At 45.8% G+C, this 24,296-nt stretch overlaps 1 protein-coding gene across 2 annotated transcripts in view; it reads right to left on the minus strand.

Moving 5' to 3' along the window:
- The window catches only part of NYAP2 (neuronal tyrosine-phosphorylated phosphoinositide-3-kinase adaptor 2), a 242,131-nt gene that overhangs the window by 22,711 nt on the left and 195,124 nt on the right, over positions 1-24,296 (minus strand). For both annotated transcript variants that reach the window (XM_066281080.1, XM_066281081.1), the window contains one exon: positions 17,119-17,222. In XM_066281080.1, coding sequence (XP_066137177.1) covers positions 17,119-17,222 — 104 coding nt within the window. The remainder of the gene's footprint in view (positions 1-17,118; positions 17,223-24,296) is intronic.

A 24,296-nucleotide genomic window follows, 5' to 3' on the forward strand; every position in this document is an offset into this window, starting at 1 on the left:
GGGCCGAGCCCTACCCCTCAGTCCAGGGCTGAGGCACAATGGACTAAGTAGCTTGTGAACGGGTAGCCTTCTAGCAAATTAATCTAAATGAGGTGTGGTCGTTTCTTACTGAAGCAGGCTCTCCAAGTTGTAATAAATATAATATCCAGCCCCCTTTGCTCTCTTTGTCCGTCCACATCTACCTCCCTGCCTAGCTAATATAACCACAAAGGAGCCATCAGACAAATCAAAACTAAAGCTTAATCTGAAAAACAAAACAGAACAGAACAAAACAAAAACAAAAACCCTGTTCCAGACTCAGAAAGTTTCAGTATCTTAAAAAATCAACGAGGCTGAGAAATAGTCACCATGAAAAGAGATTAAAACAAGAACTAAGCGTACATAGTACTGGGGAGTTGTGGAGATTTAAGAATGCGCTTTCTATGAGACCTCAGTATTGAATCTTTGTAAGCTGCTTGACTGCTCCTTGAGTGTGACTGTTTAGAAGAGTGTCCTTGGTCTTAGAAGACACATCTTTAGCTATTTAGAGATGAGGTGCCTTGACTAAAATGTATTTGAATGTGCACATGCTTGCACACATGTGTGTCTTTAATGCATGAAAATGTGCTAGCTTGCTCTTTTTTATCATTCAATGTTTTTCAAAATAAAAAGTGTAAAACAAACAAATGAAAGCTCTTAAACATTCTATGAATTGATGATTCCTATACAATTTCTGGTGTGTAATGCTAATTGTCCAAGAGACTGTGCTCATCTAAGGAAGCCCCGCCATCAATCTGAGGCTAAAAAGAGACAATATCATGCAGTTGGTGTTTGAATTATAGAGAAACAGCTCCTCAGCAACTTTCTGCCTTGTCTATGCCTATTAGATGGGTCACTTTCCCGCTTTGTAAAACAGGAATAATAATAACGATCATGTTCATGGTATCTGATGCTTCATGCATGTTACCATATGTTCTTCCGCCCCTTGTAACTTCCTTCCAGTCTTTCCCACCTCAGCATTTGTTGTGACGACTATAATGCTAACTTGCTTGCATTTCTGTCCAGAACGTATGGTTTCGGACTCCACACTCCTTTGCGAATTGTCTTCCCCTCTCGAATTGTTTCCACCCTCTTTCATCAAAACATCGGCCAGCGCTGCTTCCAGGTCTGTGGATTCATGCTTGGCCACCTTCCGGGCAGCTCTGAGGACTCACTGAGTTAACCTCTCTGTCGTCTGTGTGCTGTCCTCTCCTCTAATTGCACTAACTGTGAGTGTGTGTATAGGTGAGTGTGCTTTACTGGGCTGGAATGCCTTGGAACTCAAGGAGTTCCTACCAAACACTGAGCATCTATCAGAACGCCTGGGCTTATCAACAAACAGTGAGCGTTTGTTGAGCGAATGTATGAAAGAAACTTATGCTAATTACGGCAAAGTGTCTGTGACAGTCACACCTCTTAGTCTTTAGTGAGGACAGTACATGTCAGTTGTTAGTATGTGGTTGGTGGTGATGGCGATGGTGGACTATCTAGAGGAGGGGTCCCCAAACTACGGCCCGCGGGCCACATGCGGCCCCCTGAGGCCATTTATCCGGCCCCCACCGCACTTCTGGAAGAGGCACCTCTTTCATTGGTGGTCAGTGAGAGGAGCATAGTTCCCATTGAAATACTGGTCAGTTTGTTGATTTAAAGTTACTTGTTTGTTATTTTAAATATTGTATTTCTTCCCATTTTGTTTTTTTACTTTAAAATAAGATATGTGCAGTGTGCATAGGGATTTGTTCATAGTTTTTTTTATAGTCTGGCCCTCCAATGGTCTGAGGGACGGTGAACTGGCCCCCTGTGTAAAAAGTTTGGGGACCCCTGATCTAGAGGCATGGGCCACAGCTGGATAATTCTGTGTAACGTCAGTGATGTTAGAGCATGGAGGTTTTGGAGAAAGAAGAATACAGTAGAATAGCCCCAAATTAATCTTTATCCACCCTGTCTTTTTGCCCAGACCCAAGATGGCTTTCTGCAGGACCGTGACATAGAAGGTTATCAAATCACTGTGAGAAAGTTTGCCCCTCGCCCTGTTCTCCAGTGAATCTTGTTTCCAGGGGTCCATCCACAGCACCCACTGGCCCTGGGAGCATCTGGGAGGCAGGGGAAGATGATGGACAGGAAGAAGAGGGGAAGATAAGACATGATGTGTTGCACTCCAGACCAGATTCTGCTGGATGGCTACAATCCACCCTCCTTCTCAAGGAGGGAAGGAAAGAGGAAATGCTGCCCTCTGCTGGCCGCTTTGGCAAGTCTTCACGCACGGTTCATCAAACGGTGGTAAGAAAACAGGCCCGTTCAGTGACCATTCCGAGAAGACAGTAGAGCATGGAGGTAGACGCTCTTTAAATGCAGTATTACTGAAGCAGCAAATAGCTCTTTGTCACTGAGAGTTTTCACATTTTATTTTACTTTAACTTTTTGCTTTGTATTTAAATTTGGCTACAGGTGTAGTTTTTAAAAATTCTGTTTGCTGAATCAGCCAACAGACAAGTTCTCATGCGTGTAGAGGGCGTGCTCAGCAAATCTGGGCCAAAACAATAGGAAAAAAAGAGAGAAAATAAAACAAAACAGAAAAATGAAGATTTAGGCTAAAATAACCTGTGCAAAACTTTGTGATGAGAAAATCTAAATAGTGTATATATATCATATATACATACTATATATATGTAAATATATGATATATATATGACACTGTAATATTGTGAATGATAACAATAACAATATACTCCTTTCCTCCTCCATTTCTTACATAGAGCTCCTAAACCCCCTGGAATTTTCTGGAAGGAGAGCTATCAAGGTGTCTTTTGTTATGTGAATGAGGCGACTTTAGGACAGTTCCTGAGGATGGGGGCTGGTTGGCCACAGAGCCCTCTAATTAGAGGGTTGGGACTTTTAGTCTAACCCACTCTGACCTGGGGCAAGGGGAGGGGGTGGAGAGTGAGTTCAGTCACCTAGGCCACAGCTCTAATCAATCACACCTGTATAAGGAAGCTCCCAGTGACACCCAGAAGGACCGGGTTCCAAGGGCTTCCCTCCTGGTGACTATGGAGATCCAGGGAGAGTGGCGTCCTCAGAGAGGACGAGAGAGAGCTCCCTGTCCCTCCCCCCCCCACACCCTTCCCTGTGCAGCTCCGTCCACTGGCCCTTCCCGAGCCAGGACCTTTCCTAATACACCTGCGGTGTAGGAAGAGCGATGCTTCTCTTTGACGTCTGTAAGTTGCCCTAGGAAATGAATTGAACCAAAGCAGGAAGCCCACAGCCATTGGGTCAGAGCACAGGTGATTGGCATGCGAAGTGAAGGGCGGTCTCGTGGACCCAAGCCCTTCACCCGTGAGGTCTGGTGTGATTTCTGGGTACATTGTGTCAGAATCGAGTTAAACTGTCAGACCCCCAGGAGAACTGCGTGGTGGCATGGGGAAACCTCGCACACACCAGGATCAGAATCGGGGACACATGGTGGCTGGTGTCAGGCTGCATGTAGTCTGTATGTTCTGTATTCTTTTAAAAGCCAACATTCTCTACTGAATTGTTTATGGAGCTTCTTCGCCATGGTCACTTCCAAAGGGGAGTTGAAGGTCTAAATTTGCCCCAACCCTGACTTACGCTCTGCCTTAAATATAAATATATACCTGCCTCGTTACAGTTCGTATTTCTAGAGTGGTCCCCATGATACACTATTTCTCCTCCTGCTACTAAAGCTGCTTTTTAAAAATCAAAGTTTAGAAATGAGTTTAATAGAGATTCCCTCTCTCCCTGTGCATTGCAGTCACTGCCAGTCATGGCATCACCTTTTCCATGGCACCTGCATCTCAGTATTCTTCTCTAACCTTTGCCTCCCCCCCGCCCCACCGCTGCTAACACTAGTTGAGGTGGGCGTAGGTGATGACTACGTCAGAGCCAACTCTCAGAAGCCCAAACACTTCTGCAAATCAGTATAACGGCTTTGCAATGAGATGCTTGCTTGTTTGCACCTTCAGCTTTAATTCAATTATTCATTCAATAGGCACTAAGACGGGGAGGGGTTTCTTCCATGCAAGTGCACATTCCAGCCCTCGGAGAGCCTGCCATCTAATGGAAACATTTACAGTTACAACTTCGGTGTCAAAAGAGATGCTTCTTAAAGGAGTGAAGAAGGGGTTTCATGGTCAAATACATCTGAGAAGTGTGGACGAAAAAGGGGCCATGTACTCAAGGGCAATTTTTCAGGTTTCAAGCGGAGGTCTGCATGGCAGCCTTACAAACTCAGAGACCGAAAGCAATCGCATAAGATGGTCCGAAATGAAAAATTCCTCCCTAAAAAGAGTCATGGTGGGTAGTCATCACAGACCCATATCTTCCTATCTTCCTCGACAAAGGCCATTCTTTACCTTCACACAGCCCACCTAATGTCTTTTTTATATCTAGGGTAAGATTATTCACCATATGAGCATAAGAACAAAAGACAGTGGAGATAGACAGATGGGAGTTCTGCTCGGGATGGTTGACCCCAGACTGGCGGGACAGGAAACAGTTTCCAAGGGCCCAGGACTAGGGAGGGTGTCCCAAGAAGATGCGAGTGTCAGGCAGATCTCAGCGGCGTCCAGGGGGCATTCGCGAGTGAGGAAGCGCCATGGAGGTCAGGAGGAGGGCCGTGAGGTGTAGCCGATCGGAGCTGAACTCAGGGCCACGGCCAGATCACAAGGACTTCAAATCCGAGGAGAGCGGTTTACCTTCCATCGTGTAGGCAATGGGCAGATTTACCACACTTTGCAAGGTGACTCTCCTGCTGGTGCGGAGGGCATCTGGGAGCAGAGGTGGAGCCTATGGACTAGAATGGGGAGAAAGGGTCAGAGATACTGAACCTCTCATAAAACTGCATGGCCAGCCTGCAGGACACGTTTGGGTCCGAAGGAAGCCACACCATGAAGCCACCGGAGGGGCCACGGCTGCTGTCTTTCTGCTCGCCTGTCTTTGGCCTGTTTTGTGTCCCCCCAGTGCGCCAGGACTCTCAGAGACGAGACTCAGGGCTTCACATCTCACTGTGCAGTGTGTGTGTGTGTGTGTGTGTGTGCGCGCGCGCGCGCGTGTGTGTGTGTTTGATAAATCAATTACTGAAAACCAGCATTTCAGCATTCTATTTAAAATGTGGTTTCATAGTCATGATCTCGTTTCCAATGGATGTGGAAATCAAGATCCTGGCAATCCCACGGGGTCCAGGGAGAGGGACCCCAGCTGTAAACGCTGCCCACGGACGGCTCCTCGGAAGGGGTCAGTCCTTGTTCAGTATTGAGGTTTCCCTCAGACTAGTGACAGCACAGACTGGAGTCCTTCCCGGGCTCTCTCCTGAATGCTAAGTGACTTTGGCTCTTTCGCGGCTCTAGAGAAAAACCTCTCCTCGTTTCCATAGGCCAAGAAGATGGGGCTAGATTAGGTAAGAGTCCTTCCTCTTCTTTTCTGGGAAGGAAGACGTTCGATGCCACGTGCCAAAAGTCATCCCCGTCACAACGGCCCACCCCCAGGGCTTACTCTCCTGCAGCATTCGCTCTAGAAGGCTGAGGCTCTGATGTGACTGCACGTGTGTGTTCGTCCCCCTTCAGAGCGTCTGTCTGTCCGTGAGACTGCACTGAAGACCCAGCAGCCGGGTCAGTCTTGGTGACTGTGTTAAGTTATCTGTCTTCTGTGTGTTGTTGGCTAAACCCACACCAGTACTGTAGAAGGCGGTATTAACATGTGCGTGTGGATGGGGGGGTTATATTTTCTTTTCAGAACATGGGAAGTGCTGTGCTCAAGCGTTTCTGTTCTCACGTGAACGCACACGCACATACGTGCATGCACACACACATATGTGCATGGCTGACTTCTCACGCTAGTTCCACGGTCCACAGTGATACATCCAATGAGTGACATTGAGCTCCCTTCCAGAAGTCCCAGCCCCCTCTCACCCGTGGAGACTCTGATCCTAGGTGTCGCTTTGCTCAGTTGAAGCCTTAGTTGAATCTGATTCTCTGCTATGTAGCTTTTAATCTAGAAACGTTAAAAGGCAAGACCTGGAATATTAAAGAATAAAAAAGAAAAATGGATGAATGAAAGAGGAGAAAGATGAGTTTTATGAAGAAAGCAAATTCAGAGAGGCAGCTATTTGTGGTAGGAAATAAAGCAATGTTTCAGTAGACAGAACCAGCGGGACTGACACCTCATGTCCACATCGCCCCCTGCTGGCTGCTGGACAGGTAACAAACTCTCTGGCCTCTGTTTTCCTGTCAGTGAAATGGGGGACATACTAGCTACTGCACATGGAGGCTGTGAAAATAAAATTAGATAATGTAACTTTAAGAACACTGGGCTGCCAAGCACGTGGAAGGTGTGGGCAAGAGTGGGTTTACAGCTGTGAATATGCGGAACAGTTTATTCGTGTGTTATTTATTAATCATTGCATTATTTTCCACATGCACAACTTGTTGAACCTACTTTTGCCTCATGCTGTAACAAGCAACCCCCTCAACAAAAGCCATTTTAGGAATCCACTCTACTTAAGGCTTTCAACCTGAGGAACAAGGTTCACAGGCTGCAGAGCGAAGAACAGGGCTTGTCCAGCAGGTGCGCGGGGTGGAGGAGCTAGAAAGCTCCGGCGCTTCCCGAGCAAGGCGCTCGCAGCCCGGGCGCCTGTTTCATTCTGAGTCAGTGCGGTGCCACTCGGAGCCAATACTGACAAGCGTGCCCATGAGTTCAGGAGATGGCTTAGTTTAGGAGAGAACCTTAGGCGATGTGTTCACACAGGTTAGTAGCAAACGAACGCAATCCACAAGGAATGTTTTTCTTTCAGTCAGTGAGGCTTTCTCTGCTTGTTTTCTTTTCAGTCTGCAAAAGAGGGGAAATGATTGCCTTGCCTGGGGGGTTCAGAGTGGATTTAGGGGGATCCCGGGCACAGCGGATGTCATCAATCCTAATGCAAATAGCTGCATCTAACCATAAATAATGCAGAACACTCAGAGGTCATTGGCGGTGATCCATTATTCCTCCACCTCCCAAAGGTATAGAAAGGTATATTTAAAAATAAGACCACCCTAAACTGCAGGAATAAAGTAATAAAGTGACTGAAACCAAATATTTAAAAAAACATTCATCCTGAGTTTTTGTGATCATCATGCTGATTATCCCTCACAGAGCAGTTTTTGTTAGATTCAGTTTTTTTAAAAGCCACGTTCAGATTGCAAAGTGCAGCTCAGACACTAGGTGGCGGTACGTGTCCACCTAATGTTTTGTTAAGGGTTCCCAGCGCTAGGCTGGCCAGCCCCCTCTGGAGCTTGACGCTGGTTTCAATAGTTACAACTCATGAAGGGGAAGGATTTCTAGGGAAGTGGACTTCTGCTAGTAACTGGCAGCCAGACACGCCCACCGTCTTTAGCTCTCACATGGAGTTAATGATCCATAAAGCCTGAATACTCCGTCAGCTGCTATCTACACAACTCAAGCAAGATCTACAACAATAATTGGGTAACTTGACCACTAGACTTTGAGCCAAAGCTTCACTTTCAACTCGACTGACTTTCGGAATAAATCTGGCAGCTAAATATGTTCAAATTGTTCGATAAAAATGACATGAAATAAACTGAAGATCTGCTTGAAATCGCGTGGCATAACCTCGCTGTAAGCGGGGTTAAAACCTTTGGCCTCCCTTCCCCAGATGCATCCCTGTATTGTCCGTGTAGTAAGCGAGACCCCCCGCGGCATCTGCGGAAGATTAAAGAGGGCTGAAGGAGGTTTTTTTTGTTTTGTTTTGTTTTTTGTATTTTTCTGAAGCTGGAAACGGGGAGAGACAGTCAGACAGACTCCCGCATGCGCCTGATCGGGATCCACCCAGCACGCCTACCAGGGGCGACGCTCTGCCCACCAGGGGGTGATGCTCTGCCCCTCCTGGGCATCGCTCTGCCACGACCAGAGCCACTCTAGCGCCTGGGGCAGAGGCCAAGGAGCCATCCCCAGCACCTGGGCCATCTTTGCTCCAATGGAGCCTTGGCTGTGGGAGGGGAAGAGAGAGACAGAGAGGAAGGAGGGGGAGTGGAGAAGCAAATGGGCGCTTCTCCTATGTGCCCTGGCCGGGAATCGAACCCAGGTCCCCCGCACTCCAGGCCAACGTTCTACCGCTGAGCCAACCGGCCAGGGCCCCGAAGGAGGTTTTAAAAATATGCATCCCATTGACTCTGACTTCACCTAAGAAATAACAAGGGAGTGCCGACCGCCGTCCATATATCAGCATACACACACTTGGTGAGACTGAACGTGGTTAAAATGCAGACCTCATGTTTACAGGAGAATTTGTAATGCATTATTCTTAATGCTTTCTTCACGAAGAGGAAAAATTAAAAAATGGAAAACAAAAACAAAAAAGTTCAGTTGATGCAATGGGATGTAAAAGCACACTGAGCATGCCGGCGGGTGAATACACGGACGCACGAGAGAACACAGGGCGTTGGACACAGTGGTTTGGGGACGCTGTCAGTAATGCTGGCCTTGTAGACAGTTTAGCCCGTGTCTCCGCACCGCGCGTCCGGACCCTGGGAGATAACAGCTTCCTGTGCAGCCTGAACATTTCACCACACTCATTCGTCCTTTAACTCAATAGCAGAGTGAGTGGGACCAGAGGGTAGCCGGCATTTCTGAAGTGACACCCTTGGGTGATTTCTACTCACTTTGCTCCCAAGCCACACGTGGGGCCCACAAGGGGAGAAGAAACGCCAGATAGACTCCTTGTTATAAGGCAAATAACCGAGGGTCTAGTTTCCTATTTGGAGAAGTAATAATGATATAACCGTATTTAGCGTACCAAGCAGGAGTGGGTGGGAGAAATCGTCCTGTCTCAGATGATGGCATTAAGATATACTCTCTGGGGGATTTAAAGTCAGTAATAAAACAGACTAAAAATCTGTTTTTTTATTAGTCTCCCGTGCGAGCTATTCCATGCAAGCTCAGTGATACCGGTGGACAGAACCAACCCTCGTGCCCATCCTCATTACAACACCACTGAAGAGAATGACTCCTCCACTTAGGATTTCTCAGCAGGCAGGAAAGTTGAATTTTTGGAAGAAGGGAAATGAGAAAGAACTATTATTTTCTAGCAAGTTGTGTCTGTGCAGGACTTTATGTACATATATAAATACATTAATCCTCAACAGCAAGGGTGCAAGGCAGACAACACTGCCCTCATCTGACAGACAGGACAACAGACTTTGAAAACTTATATGGATTCGAGGTCACTCAGCTAATAACGGCTGGAGCCAGGGTTCCAACAGAAGTTTTACTTCCTCGACACCTCAGGTGTTTATCCAGCCAGGTAGTTAAGATTGTAGACGTTTGCATTTAATAGGCACAAAGCGTGGACAGGGTACGTACTGTCACTTTGGTCTCCTCACTTGTGAGGTGGGCTGGTACCTGTACCCACCGGGTCGGACAGGATAGAGGAGACACACCTGGAGTGAGGTGGGGAAGCTCTCCGCAGGTCCTGACACAGAGATGACAATAAATGGCGCGTGGTCTTCATCACGCAGACTTCACCTAAGGACCCTGAGGAACTCTGCATTCAGTCCCTGTGCTACAGGGTGTTGGGGCACCTACTGCAGCCGCTTTACACATTTAGCTGTCACCCCGGTGGGTTAAACTGACAACCCTGCTGCTGAGGAGGGACTCATGCAGGCTTTGGAGACAACAGCGAAGTGAGACGGAGCACCCCCTCCTGGCCCACCTGACCCCATCCCCACTCCTACTCGTCAGTTGGTGTAAGACTTCTTAGAGGACAGCCTCTTGTTTAGGACACTCACTCTGCCTCCTGCCACTAGGGGATAAATGGCACGAGTACTGCAGGGGGTGTTGCAGTGAGGGCCAAGGGGTGGGTTACTCAGTTTCATTCTACTCAGTACTGAAGTTATTGAGAGACTGGTCATGAGACCATTGGCTTTGAAACGACGACCCAACCATTCTGACACTTGAAAGATGCAGATGTTAACGAGCACACGGTGCCTAAGATGCCAAAACGTCTCAGCCCACACCGTGGTCAGTTGTAAAAAGCAATCTGAGTTTCTGAATCTTTGGAAGCAAACCAAATAATGCTCACATTTCATTACACAGATTACTGGAGTTGGCTGCTATTGAAACCCTCATTTCATCTTGAAATATGGCACTCATTATAGAAAACCCCACACAGTACTAAAGCTTCACAATTTTATAAACCAACCCGACAGAACTGTTGAGAGCACACGTAAGGTCATGCATTTGTTGGTTGGTTGGGTGGTTGGATTGGGTGGTTGGATTGGTTGGTTGGTTGGTTGGTTAGTTGGTCAGTCGGTTGCTTGTTTGGTTCATTTGGCACTTGTATTATTTAAACGGAACTGTACCATCATACATGGCAATAAGTCACTAAAGCCACTGCCACTCCTACGTGCAGCACCAATTTATTCCACATTACACAGGGCTAGATCCAGTCTCTTTGGTAAATATCATTCCTCCTTAACAACTCTAATTTCTCTGCAACATAATCTTTGCTAACATACCACTTTGTTCTAGAACTTGCAGGTGGTGCAGACGCACCCTTCTCCAATGGGATGCTGACATTGCGTATGACCTTAGTAGCACCTGCCATCTCCTGCAACTGGGGATTTTCACACCTGAAAACAACTTGTCAGGGTCACGTCTACGTAGAATGAAAGAATGGGAGTCATTTTAAATCACCTGCACGCCCGTGGTGGTGGGGAGCCAGCTCGTGTTCATGAACGAGTTTAGCTTCTGTCAGTTCGCTGCACGTTCTGTTTCTGCTTTTCCCTTCATTTCTGCCCTGTGGCATCGCCCTGAGCGTAGGATCAAAGCAGCTGTGCTCCCTACGAGCACAATGCGGACCATTCTCTCACCTCAGGTGGGAGAGGAGGACCTGGAAGAGCACAGGGTTTCAACAGCAACAACTAAAGAAACTTCACTCCATTCCTGACAAGGCGATGGTGGATGAACGGCCCCTCCATCGCGTTAAGTTGGGTGGCACACGCTCCCCAAACATAGCTTCTGCTCCCTCCTCTTCCGGACACTTTTCTTCCTCCACCACAAACCCTTAGCTTCTGGAAGGAAGCATGTGAAAATGCATACACAACTGACCGGACGAACCCTTGTGAGGCCTGTGTCCGAGGTCTACCAGGTGTCAGGCTGGAATAAAGCCTGCGCTCTCTCTGACGAGCAAGCCCCGCCTACGCTAACGGCAGCACGGGGATTCTAAAGACACCATACAGCTCACCCCTCCCCAGTCTTCGTATTGGGCTTTGTCTTTCTACCTGACCCTATGCATCAAAGGTGAAATCAAGTAAGGACGTGCCCTGTAACGTTACATTACTCAGAGACGTGGGCCGACACTGAGGAGAGGAAATCGGAATCCCTGCCTGTGTCCTTGTTCGAGTGTGTACGTGGATATGCTTATCCTCCCTGTGTCTCAAACCTTCCTCTGGCTCTGCCGGCTCCTACCAGCTTTCTGTGCAAATACCCTGACCACCTGGGAAGTTCATGGAAACCCAGAACTCACTCAGACCCTGAGAAACATCAGCAGTCAGTCTTCTCAGAACTTCAAGGCAAAGCGTGGCTGATCCCGTGGGGGGGAATCAACACGTCTCACCGCCCTAGTGGCATGAAGAACTAAGGAAAGGGACAGGATCAGATTGGGAGGGAAAAACGTCCTTTCAAGCATATATATCGAGAGACACCTGTCACGAGAGATACCTAATGAGTCAGCAAAGATGGCGGATGTCATACACTGTGCTGGTCACTGGGCATGCGTCTGTGCACTGGGCTCAGTCCTTGCCACGAAGTCGTCCTGCATCCTAAATCTTTGTCATATGCCCTGATTCCTAGTCCCTATTTTCTGGACGATTTATCTTTCTTGTTTAAAAAGGTATCTGGCAAACGACGTTGGCATCAGGCACACCCAGAGCACACTCTGGACATGTGAAAAACTATGGACGCTCTCACACGGTCTTTCATCATCTGGGAGGGCTGGCCCGAGTCAGCACGCAGACACAGAGGGGGGGTGGGGGGCACTGGAGAGGGAAGGAGCTCTGCCCCACAGGCCCCAGGCCATTGTCATCACCACAGCAGGGTCTGCAAGCCGAGGGGCTGCCAGGAGCATGGACAGAGTCCAGAGAGCTGCCATCGAAAGAAATAAACATTCGAGAGATAACCCTCAAGGGACAAGCTGGAGGGAGCTGGGCTTGTTCGCCCGGATAACAGCTTAGAGGTGCCCCGAGGGGCCCAGCCTGGGCGAGGCCTGCCCTGGGCCCTGAGGAGGCTGCTCTCATGGTCCACAGAGTGAGACATAGGGCTTCGGAGGCAAGTTTTAGATTTCTAAAGAGGTTTGGGTCTGTCAGACTTTGAAATGTATGTCCAAAGGAAATTTCAAATGGTCTTTTCTTTTAACCCCTTCCCCGAAATTGCAGGCCACCAGCGATAATCCAGTTAAGAATAATAAACAAGCCCCGGGAAACCGATGAGGGGGGGGTTCAGTTCCACACGTAGGTTGCTCTCAGCTCCGCGATTCCCTGATTTGACACGGGGAGCTGTTATTTCAAACATGCGAAACGTGTGTGTTTGTGAGTGTGCATGAGGGTGATGGTGAGCAGGTATGCCTGAGTATGTGTGAGTATTGAGAGCTGTGTGCACGAGTGTGCCTAAGTGTTTCGTGAGTGTGTGTGTGTGTGTGTGTGTATTTGTAGTGGATGGCCTGGCTCTCACCTCCTTCCTTCCCGGAAAGACCAGTGCAAACACTTCTTGGAATCATTTCTCCCAGGAGAGCGGGCACTTCTGCTTAGACACACGCCTGGGCTGCTCTGCTCTTGAAGGGAAGCAGGGCTTTCACGGGCCAAGCGTATTAGCTGCCGGTCCCTCGCCGGCTGCAGGAAGACGCCTCCCCCACTGGCACGGCGGCCACTGCGGAGGCAGGCTTCGCTCAGCCAGAAATAGAGGAGCCACGTGGCCGTCACCTGCTTTCTGTAAAAGTGCTCACACCTCTTTCTTCATTAGAAAAGAGAAAAGACGAGAAAGTGACATGCTCCACGTTCAGTACATGACTTTGGTACAGTATTATTTCTACACCCAAGAAAAGCAAATAGCCTTCTTGCATCAGGCAGAGAAATTCCGTCTAATTTCCAAAGATCTGCATTGAGACAAATGCCCAAGTAGGAGGCTGATTGCAATAGAATTCCAAGGAAATGTCACTTTCCCCTAACTGCCCGTGTCAATTGATTCAGAAGCGAATTAACACAGGAGGAAATCTGTTTCCCATCTCTCCGAGTCTCAGAGAGCACCGTGCGGTGTGCGGTGCGGAGCAATCTCTAAATGTTTTCGAATGTGCACTTCTTTCTTAAACTGCTCAGTTTCTCCTACGGGTTCTGAGGTTCCAGTCAGAGGAGATGATAGATAGATTTCCCCAAATCCTGTGCCTGCTGTGGAGACCTGAAGCCAAAGCACACTGCAAAGCCAAGCACACATCACCTTCACCTTTGTTTATACACAAAAGGCGGCAGTTGGACACTATGCGCCTTGGTGGGCCAGTCAGTAGCCACTGTCTCTGCGTTCTTTGGGAGGACAGTCATTATTGGCTTAGGCTTCTGGGGTGAGGTCCGTCACTCTGGCCATACGTGTGCGTCTCCGCTAAAGCAATTACGGTACTTCTGCTCATTACCCCTGAAACACTGCTTAGCGTGCTCCGACCATGCCATGAAATGATCAGGGAAAAACTCATTGGCTCTGGCTGCTTGGCTCAGCAGTAGAACATCAGCCCAGGGTGTGGATGTCCCAGGTTCAATTGCCAGTCAGGGCACAGAGGAGAAGCACCCACCTGCTTCTCCACCCTTTTCCTTCCCCCATTTCTCTTTCTCTCTCTCTCCCGAGCCATGGTTTATTCAGGCCAGTGGGCCCCAGGCACCGAGGATGGCACCATAGCCTCGCTTCAGGTACTAAAATAGCTCTGTTTTTGAGCAATGGAGCCGTGGTCTCAGATGGGCAGAGCATCGCCCCATAGGGGGTTTGTGGGGTGGTTCCAGGTTGGGATGCATGCAGGACTCTGTCTCTCTGCCTCCCTGCCCCTCACTTAATAAAAAGGAAAAGAAAAAAAAATGTCAAACTGAAAAGACACAGGCTGTGAACAACCTTGATAGAAAACAGCTCGTTTTCTGTGACCAGCCATAATGTAGCTGACATGGCTCAGCCTTCCTAATGCCAGATTCCTCAGGGGATTAGCACCATTGGGATTGTTTTAGGGTCAGTGATTGCTTTGGTTTTCAATAGCTCATAGATATTTCCAATAATTTACTAGTCTGTTCATTAGCTATTAAGCATTTGAGTTTTAATAGTCACTGAGAATCCTGGTGTTGGGAAAACTGCTTAAAAAGTGATGAGGGTGGCCTGACCAAGTGGTGGTGCAGAGGATGCAACATTGGCCTGGGATGCTGAGGACCCAGGTGTGAAACCCTGAGGTCACCGGCTTGAGCGCGGGCTCATCTGTCTTGAGCACAGACTCACCAGCTTGAGCACAGGGTCGGTGACTTGAGCGTGGGATCATAGACATGACCCCATGGTTGCTGGCTTTAAGCCCAAGGTCGCTGACTTGAGCAAGTGGTCACTGGCTCTGCTGTAGCCCCTCCCCCCCCCAGTCAAGGCACATATAAGAAAGCAATCAATGAGCAACTAAGGTGCCACAACTCTAAGTTGATGCTTCTCATCTCTCTCCCTTCCTGTCTGTCTGTTCCTGTCTGTCTGCCTGTCTCTCTCTCGCTTAAAAAAAAAAGTGATGAGAGTTATTACTTGCTTCTTTGATAACACTAGGTGTTCTATATTCTGTTTGGTGTATGAATACTCACACTGAGATTTAACATGTGTAAATATCTTTCACCATGCCTCAGGTTACTAAGCAAAGGGCAGTGCCATGCTGGTCGTCACTTAAGGAGACATGTCAGCTAAGAGCACAGGGTTAGGTGAGAAGAGGCTCATCCGAAAGTCCCCATTGATCTGAGTTCAGTGAGAAGTCACGTGGATGAGTTGGTTCTTCTGAGCTATGCCTAGCCCTTTAGTTCCAGGGTACAGGACTAGGGGAACAGCCCAGCCCCCACCAAGCCACAGAGGAGGCTCAGAAGCAAGCCTTTTACCTCAGAGTCCTGACCACCCATCTACAGTATGACTGTGGGCCACGAGTCCTGCTGTCCACAGGGTGATATAACAGCTGCCAAGCAACGGGAGGAGTTTTCTCATGATGCCTCAGTGTGAAGAAGGACGACCGTCGCACCGGGCAAGGGAACAGTTGATAATGTAAAGGCGCAAAGATTGTATCTTTTTTTTGTTCCAAAAGTTTAGTCCAAGAGTCTGCTTCAGTCAAGAGTGAAAGAGACTCAGGATGAAACAACGATAAAGACAATTAGGAAAGAAAAAGAAAAAAGACCACGAAACCTTTCTAGGACATGACGGGCCATGTGAGATGTGTGTACTTGGAAAACTGGCCGAATAGCACAACCCTCTGCCAGTGGACAAAAACCTTATCCTTTTTAATCATTGTTTTAAACATTAAAAATTAGTAAATGTGATATTTGGGGGATAGTTTTAGTCAACTAAGATGGTAGTTTATCTTAGTGGGGTTAATTTTGTTATTTGTTTATTAATTCATTGTCTTACTGTTTCTACTTCCTTTATACCCCCAAAATGTTTGATTTTAGTTATAAAGGCATTTAACAGTTTAAATTAAGACACAAGAAATTCTAAAGGACACTTGAGACACCCCTTGAGAGAAGGCTCCCTGTCTTGGGTTTATAGATCTCTCGTGGATTTATAAACTGACTCCTGTGCATATTTAAGCCAGACCAAAATACTAATGAGTTCCATTTGTACCATTAGGAAAAATCGGGCGATTGTTTTGCCTAGTTATGTTTTTTTTTTAAATAGCTTGACATATTAAATAGTTGATGAGTATGTGATTTGAGAACCATTAATGCCAGTTCCCATGGAGGTATCATCCCTAGGTTAAGAATTTACTCTTTCAGAAGGGTTTTACGAATGCAGAGCAGAGAGAAACCACCACTTTGGATTACAATGTCCTATGTAACATCAATAACAATTAGGGATGAAAAAATTAAGTCCAGGTATTGAATTCCTGTGGAGCAAGTTACAGATAGCAACACGTAGTAATTTTCCCCATAATAAATTTCCCAAACACAACCATGTACCCAAATGAACATCAGAGCAACGTACTGTACGGGGAATGATTAAATGATATGGTAGCTTATGCTTTTATTTATTTATTTTGTCTCTTTTCTTCGGGAGGTAATAGAGATCTCATTTACCATGCATGAATACTTACATCCTCTTTCTGAGAACACTCCTGATATTATGGGTATAAGAGAAAAATGTCACTTACTTAAAGATTGCCTTATTAATCTACAGTTTTTTTGGTAAATATCTAAGTTACCTGGGTCAGTCAGTTTGTCTTTAGGACCTAAGAAAAAAGACTAGCTGCCGTGTTCAATCCAAGTCAGCTGGCATATGAATATTCCTAAGGGCATCAATATTCACAGTGTCTTACAATCATGCTCCGAGCTAACTAAAAATCAAAGTAAAATGGCCACAGATATAACAGGATAATAGGATATGTACAAATTCACTGACAACATCTGTGTGTCATAGACAAAACATTTAAAAGGAAATCTACATAGAACAAAGTAGATTAAATTTATCAAATGTTGATAAATTTTTAGAGACAGTATAAAAGTACACAAAACATGGAAGAGAGAAATAATATACTTTTAAAAAATAACCGCTACGCCAATACAGAGAGTACAGGTTTGCTACATTAACAATACAGAACGATGGAAACCAAAGACACACACGATTTGGTAACAGCAAAGAAAGTCCCCCCAGTCGCAGGGAAGGAAGACTCTCCTTTTCGGAGGAGAACGTGAGCGCCACACCGCTCCCACCCCCCGACAGATACACACCGGAAAAGAAAAGCAATGCACAACGTCGTCGACAGCCACACAGGACAGACAGAGGTGGGAGTTTGGCATGGTGCCTCACAGGAAGTCAATCACGACTGGCTAACGATGATGGTACCTGGCTCTGTTGCAGGTCACTGGCTTGCCTGAGAGGAGTGACCGACGGAGGGGGCACGCCTGAGGTGGACGCAGACCGGCCTAGTTTGCAGCTGACTTTCGGTTCTGTGGACCAGAGGGGAAGAAAGACGACAGTTAGCGGAGCAAAGCAGGCAGGGACGCGGGGCTTGCGGGCCCCGTTCTGCTGTCCTGGGCGCTCTCCCTGCGCCCGAGGCTCCCCGCGTTCGCTCCGCTCCTCGCGGCCGCGATGGAAGTGTCGGAACAGCGGGCTCCAAGGCCAGGGCTTGCTTTGAAGATGAGCGCCTGGGACGAAGGACACGTCGCGGAAGCCCACGGCCTTGTTCCCTTGCACATTTCACCCCAATCACGGTTAGTTTCTACGGAGGGATGACTGGAGCCACAACACCCCGCGAGGGAGAAAGGCAAGTGACAGGAAGATTTCCGCTGCCTTATTTTCAGTTTTGGCCCATTGGGGGGGGGGGGGGGTGGCTCGTAGCTCCTAAAATGTCTCTCACCTCCTTCCCTACCTTTCTCTCTCCCTTCTTCCCTTCTGTTCTTCCTCCCTCCTCTTCCATTCTTTCCTTGTCTTTCTCATTTTGAAGTCTGTATCACTGTTGCCTGTGTGCTGACTCGGTTCGCCGTGTTTTCAACGTTACCTTTCTCTCTCTTATCACAATTTAACTTTTGTGACCATCTGCTAAGACTTTTGTGCTCCTTCATAATAATAGTGTTTTTCAAAACTAAAAGCATGGCCCTAACTTTCCCTCTGTTTAAGGAGCCCAAATGAGCTGCCTAGGCCACTGAGAAGATACCTTGAACATTAGAATTTGGGGATGGAAAGAGTCCCCTTTTTTTCAAGAAGCGGAATTTATAGTGTACAGAGACCATTGATTTTCCCGACCGGCCTCATGAGCAGCCTCACCCCGGCCACATACCGTTACATTCTCTCCAAGCCCCCGGCCTTCTCTTCCTCTAGGATTTTAATCTCGACACATGCTCTGCCTGGGGCGCGTGTTTGTCCCCCTTCTTCCCTTTCCCTCCTCCCTTTCCCTCCTCTGCTAAACTGTGTTCTGTGAAGACAGAAATCATGTCCATCTCATTCCTTCCTGATAACTGATTCCTGAGAAGGATTGAATGAATTATTTTAAACAATAGTTTAAAGACTAAAGCCATTTAAAAATATATAAATTATTTGTATTTGATAAAGGAAAAGAAGCTATAAAAATACTGACATCTCTGCTTCTATGACAGACGTTTGTATTCACTGTCAGTTTGCAGCGCCTGTGTAGTCCACCTTCTGTTTGAACTACACTTAGATCATCTCTGGTCCCAAAGACACTCTTTGGAGTTGCTGAGTTAGGTACGAATGCTCCCAATGTATCAGTTAGACACCTGAGTGTTTTCTCTGGCCGACAGTGGATTTACAACTCTGAGATGGATGAGGTCTAACGTGGGGAGACCAGGTAGACAGGAGGCTGCTGCCGTATGGGGCTGGATAGGGCTGAGCCTGCATCCTGCCTGCCTTGGGCAGGTCCAGCACTCATTCTCAACCCCCAGGCGGCATTCCCTGGGCCCCTCTGGGAGCAGCGGCCCCTGTCCGCAGAGGGTAGGAGTGCAGGAGCAGTGGAGCCTTGGTGAACAAACCGAGGAAGCCAGAGGAAGGAGCTTCAAGTTCTACCTTTTAATGAGAATCATCATTTTCAGGGGGAAAAAAAAAGAATGGCGTAAGCCTTTTGTTTTAAGAAAGACAATTAACAATATTTGCCAACAATGATGAATTTGAGTTTTCAACCAGAAATTAAAAATAATTGAAAACCTTGCACCCACCATTGTGAGCTTGACAGCATCTTAATACATAAAAGACTTCTCTTACGAGGTCCGTGGTGGTATTCATGAGTGCACTGTATTGATTTTTACAAGAAAATGTGTCACCATATGGAATATTTGCATGACTTAGTGAACCAGTAGTTTCTAAAAGCATTATGTTATAAATCATGTATGGGTAAAAGGTCCATTGAAAGTTCAAGATAGACCAATGGGTTTTAATGTAACAGAGCCCGATGAATTTACTGCTATGTAACTAACTGTTACAAAACTCCTATTGGTTGACTTTTAGAAGGGTATTAAAAAAAGAATACCTAAAATTATATGACAAGGCTATTACAATATTCCTTTCTTTTCAATGACATATATGTATGAGGCCATGTTTCCTTTATATATTTAAACTCAAGCAACACATCACAACAGATTGAATCCAAAGCAGCCAGGAGAATCTATGTTCCACTGAAGCAGATGTTAGATGTGCAAAAATGTAAAACAACGTCAATCTGCTCACCCTTCCCTGTAGTTTTGGAGAATATAGTTATTTTTTTTATGACAGATCTTACATTGCTGTGTAATAATTTTACTTTTAAGGCATATTTTTATTTCTCCATTTTAATTTTTAATATGATAAATATTATTCTTAACCCACATAAAGGAAAGCTTTGGGGGGTTTTCAATAACTTCTAAGAACATAAGGGATTTGAAGACTGAAGAGTTTGAGGACTGTTGATTTATATAGCCTCTGAGTTTTCAATAGTTCTCTTAAAAAGAAAATGTCTTCTAAAGTAGATTTGCCAGTGGAATAATTAAAAAAAAATTTTTTTTTTGAAACATGCAAGTGCCATGTTGAAAACTCTAAGGCATCTGGGAACCACCAGTTGGAAAGTTTCCCCTTAGAAAAAGTTCTATGGGGATGTCCAAGAAAAGCTGTCACCTGCTTGGGAGACCTGAGGGAAGCCACCCAAATTCTCAAGGCACTTCATCGACATTTATAATAAGAAGCAAGCACCAAGGTTCGTTCACTGATTCTTTAATGTTCTTAAACAAAACCTACTGGAAGAGTTGAAATGATCTAAAAAACAGTCTTGAATGAACATGAGCTGGTTTACTGAGGCTGATGATTTCACTCCTCTCTTCTGCTCTGCTTTCTGTGCTTTAGTTTTGTGACAGAGTCAGTGGGATCTTGCATAACTTAAGTTTGCTATTTACTAAAACTGTTGGTAAACTTTTGGTTGTAAAAGATAAAAAAAAAACACCAAAATTTATTTAAAAAATAAAATTCAGAAAGCCTAAGGGTCATCTTTATTTTCACCTATCCAGAATCCATTTACTCTTTTTCTAGAAGAGTAGTTTGTATTTCCTTTGGAGAGCAACATCACCAGTAATCCCGGTTCTTATGGTTTCCACAGTAGGGACTGCCCCAGCTCGGGCTCCAGAAGTGGCCATGTGACTATCTAGTCAATCACTCTATTCCCTTGACTTCACTGATTGGTTCAGGAATGAACATGTGACCCAAGTCAGTCAATGAGAGTTGCCTTCATACCTTTTTTTTTTTTTTCCTGGAGCTTTTCAGGAGAGCTGCCAAATTCTCACCACTTGCTAGCTGAACAAGAATGGACAATTTGCTTGATCTCTTTAAGGTCCAGTTTATTTATAGGTAAAATAGGAGGAAATAAAGATACTTCCTTTATAAAATTCATGTAAGAATGAAGTAAGATAAGGGTAATAAGTTCTCAAGAAATGTTAGCTGTTTTTATGATCTAAAGGCAACATTGATCTTTCTTCAGCTCCTCTGCTTAAAATATAATGAAGTCTGAACTGATCTCTCTCAGTGGGACACATGGCTCAGCAGACACGACCAGTCTCATGAGTAGCCTTGCCCCGGCCACACACCTTTATATTCTCTCCAAGCCCCCGGCCTTCTCTTCCTCTAGGATTTTAATCACGACACATGCTCTGCCTGGGGCACGTGTTTGTTCCCTTCTTCCCTTTCCCTCCTTTGCTAAACTGTGTTCTGTGAAGACAGAAATCATGTCCATCTCATTCCTTTCTGATAAGTGATTCCTGAGAAGGATTGAATGAATTATTTTAAATAATAGTTTAAAGACTAAAGCCATTTAAAAAATATAATTTTTTTGTGCATTTATTATTAATAATAATAACTTTTCCCCATTACTTTATCTTTCCCAGGTTTCCACTAAAAGGAGAATAAACATTGATCAATCTTCAATTGAATGTAACATTAAAAAAAAAAATCAGGGAGAGAAAATTGCAGTGCCTGTTGTGGACAGTAGATGGCAGTGCATATATTATTTGTATATATTCTGGTCAGTTTACAAAGCTTCCAGAACTAGTTTCTGTAAAAGCCCAGCTTAAGTGAGAAAGAACCTTTTTTTTTTTCCGTAATGTCTTGGATGGCTTTTCACAGAAACAGAAGGGGCATTCTTTATGAACGCAGTTAGTGTGGTGCACCCACAGGCTTTTCCAAAGAAAGCCAACTACTGACGACTAGGAGCCACGTCAGGGTGGACTCCTCAGAGAGAAGGCTCAGGGTGGGGCCAGTTCCCCGCAGTGACAGACAGGAGAAGCTGGCCAAACTGTCAGAACTCACGCCAGCATAATGTCATCATATATTCAAACAGGACTGATTTATTGAGAGCCATGTAAGGTGAAGGCATCTTCCACATTATCTAAATTTTTATGCCTGGTTAATTATTTTTTCCCCAGTAGAATCAGAGAATAATTAGAAATTCAGAATTTCTTTAATATAAATGAAATTACTGTCAACCTATATTTTTTCCCAGTAGTTTTTAGGATACCTGTACAATATACAATGTCATGGTCTATGCATGTGTTTAGTAGAAGTCAAATTTAAGGAAGATAGATGATAGATAGATGTGTATATATATATTCACATGTTTTATATTATATATATTATATATATTTAGATGCAATCAGATGTATATATATTAAATATATATATTTAGATGTGGTCAGAAAACAATGTGATTCTTTTCTCCCCACAAATCAGTTCCAAAGTCTCAATATCTCTCTAGTATCTGGTTCCTAGCCTCTGAGCCTCTAACCACTTTCCGAAGCTGAGATGAGGCTTCAGTTAAGGATGACAAAATTCATTTTGATTACTTCTTTTGCAAGTTCTGCTTCTGTGGTCTATCCAGCCTTTTGCTTTGGGATGTGAGAGAAGTCACCTATTACTTTGTGACTAGCCTTTATAAAGACACTATTTGGTTTTTAACATGGTTAACTCACTCCAAGTCCTCCTTTACAGGTCGTTTCTCAAAGCCCTAACACCAGTATTGGGTTAAACACCAATAATACAATTTTCTTGGTGAAGACAAATTCCAGCAGGCAGAAGTCACAGTCCTGCACAGAGAAAGGAAAGCGGGGTCACTGGGGATGGGAGTTACATTATTCTCCAAAGGCTCTGCAAACGAGAAGTCTGCATTGTGTTTCCTCCTAGAATTCAGAAAGGAAGAGCTAAACTCTGGAGTGTGAAGACAGTGAGCAGATCCTAGCAACGGGATGTGGCCAACCCCCGCCCCCCGGAAGTAACCAAGCACCCATCTATAAGTGGGAAGGAGAGTAGAGGTGGGTTTGTCTGCTGGTTCCTGAGCCAGCTGTGCTCAATGGCAGCCTTGAGGGTCACAGCCCAGACGTCCACAGCTGCCTGGGGCAGATGTGGGGCAGAGCAGGAAGTCAGCCAGTCTCCCACAGCCAAGCCCAGCTCCCGGCGGGAGGCTGGACTCTGCCAGATTGGCTTCCGGTTCCATCGCATAACAGAAATGAGTACAAGAACTCCCAGGCCCTATCAATCTGCATGCTTAAGTGGTGGAACCAGGCAGCTGGGAAAGATGCGTTAGAAAGTGGGGTGGGGAAGTCAAGGTGGGAGCATGGATTTTCATTTACTTTCTCTCTTTTATTTTTATCTTTTTGATGAGCATGCTCTGATCATAAGATAATAATATGGCATTTCCATCTGAAGGAAAACCAGCAAAACTCCAACAGACTCTGCTATCTATATTAGTTAATTATTTTTTTACATTACACCGAACTCAGTGACTTCAAACGACAGTCATTTAGTCCTGTTCATGGGTCCGCTGGGTGGTTCTGGCCTTGGCTGGGCTCACTCAAACGTCTGTGGTAAGCTGTAGGTCAAGTGCGTGTTTCTTGTCATTTGTACTGTGCTGCCTCACAAGTCTGGGGGTTGGCTCGATGAAGAATGGGGACGCTTGGCTTTGCTCAGATGCCTGTCGCCCTCCAGCAGGCGACCTCCGGCATGCTTACCTGGCGGTGGCATGGTTGGAAAGACCGAGTGGAAGCATTCACAGGCTCTCGAGGCTCAGAACTGAGACGCACTCACTTCCCCCTCATTCTATTGGTCTGTGCAAGACACAAGGCCAATCCACATTCAAGGGTTAGGAAACAGACCGTCCTTCTTGGTAACAAACGGGTTATGAGAGCACATTGCACAGGGCGTGACTGCAGGGAGAGGGGAGTAACTGAGACCATTACCATAACCGCAGCATCCAAAGAAGCCAGGCCATTGTGCAGAAATGGAAGAAAGAACAGAGGAGACAGTTGGAAATGATGTGGCCACATCAACACCGTTAATACTAACCAGGTTGTAAAAGTAAATCTTTTCCGTCCGTCCTTCTGTGAGGGGGCTGTAGGGAACACTCTGTCCTTTCTTATTTGCCAGTCTCATCTTCATCATGCTAGTGTCAAATTTAATATTACTTTCTCTAGGAAGCCTGTCTGACTTACCTCCCTTTTTGCCAGACAATATATCCTGTGATCGTGCCAAACATTTTTCCCTTCTAACCTTTATAAGGATCTGTTGTTTCATTTCCTGTCTTCATTGCTAGAGTCTGAGCTCCGAGAGAACAGAGTCTATTCCGCCATATTTACCTCGCACCTCCTTGTACCCCCACACCCAGCCCCTGTGTAGAACAGAGCAGAAGCTGAGTGAGTTTCTGTTAGAAAATAACCATAAAAAGGAATGGATGACTGAATTAATACATGAATGAATGCCAACTTGGGTATCTCTAAAAGAAAATGTGTGCGTTTTTAGATATCAACATTTTCTTCTGATTCCCACAACCTTGCCAACACGATTTTAAATTCCATTCATTGCTCCCAAGCAGAACAGAAACACTGGGAGAGGTTGAGATTATGTTTTGATAACTGTGCATAAACCAGCAACCAAGTCTTAAAGCCTGCACCTTATCCTCTTGCCAGATTTTATCAATGCAAACTCAAGGGAATCCAAAAATGGCGGTCACACTGGCCTAAAATCTTTGTTACACAAATAAGTGAAGTGCTAATAATGGCCCT

This window comes from Saccopteryx bilineata, chromosome 5 (genome assembly GCF_036850765.1).
Source record: "Saccopteryx bilineata isolate mSacBil1 chromosome 5, mSacBil1_pri_phased_curated, whole genome shotgun sequence".
Lineage (NCBI taxonomy): Eukaryota > Metazoa > Chordata > Mammalia > Chiroptera > Emballonuridae > Saccopteryx > Saccopteryx bilineata.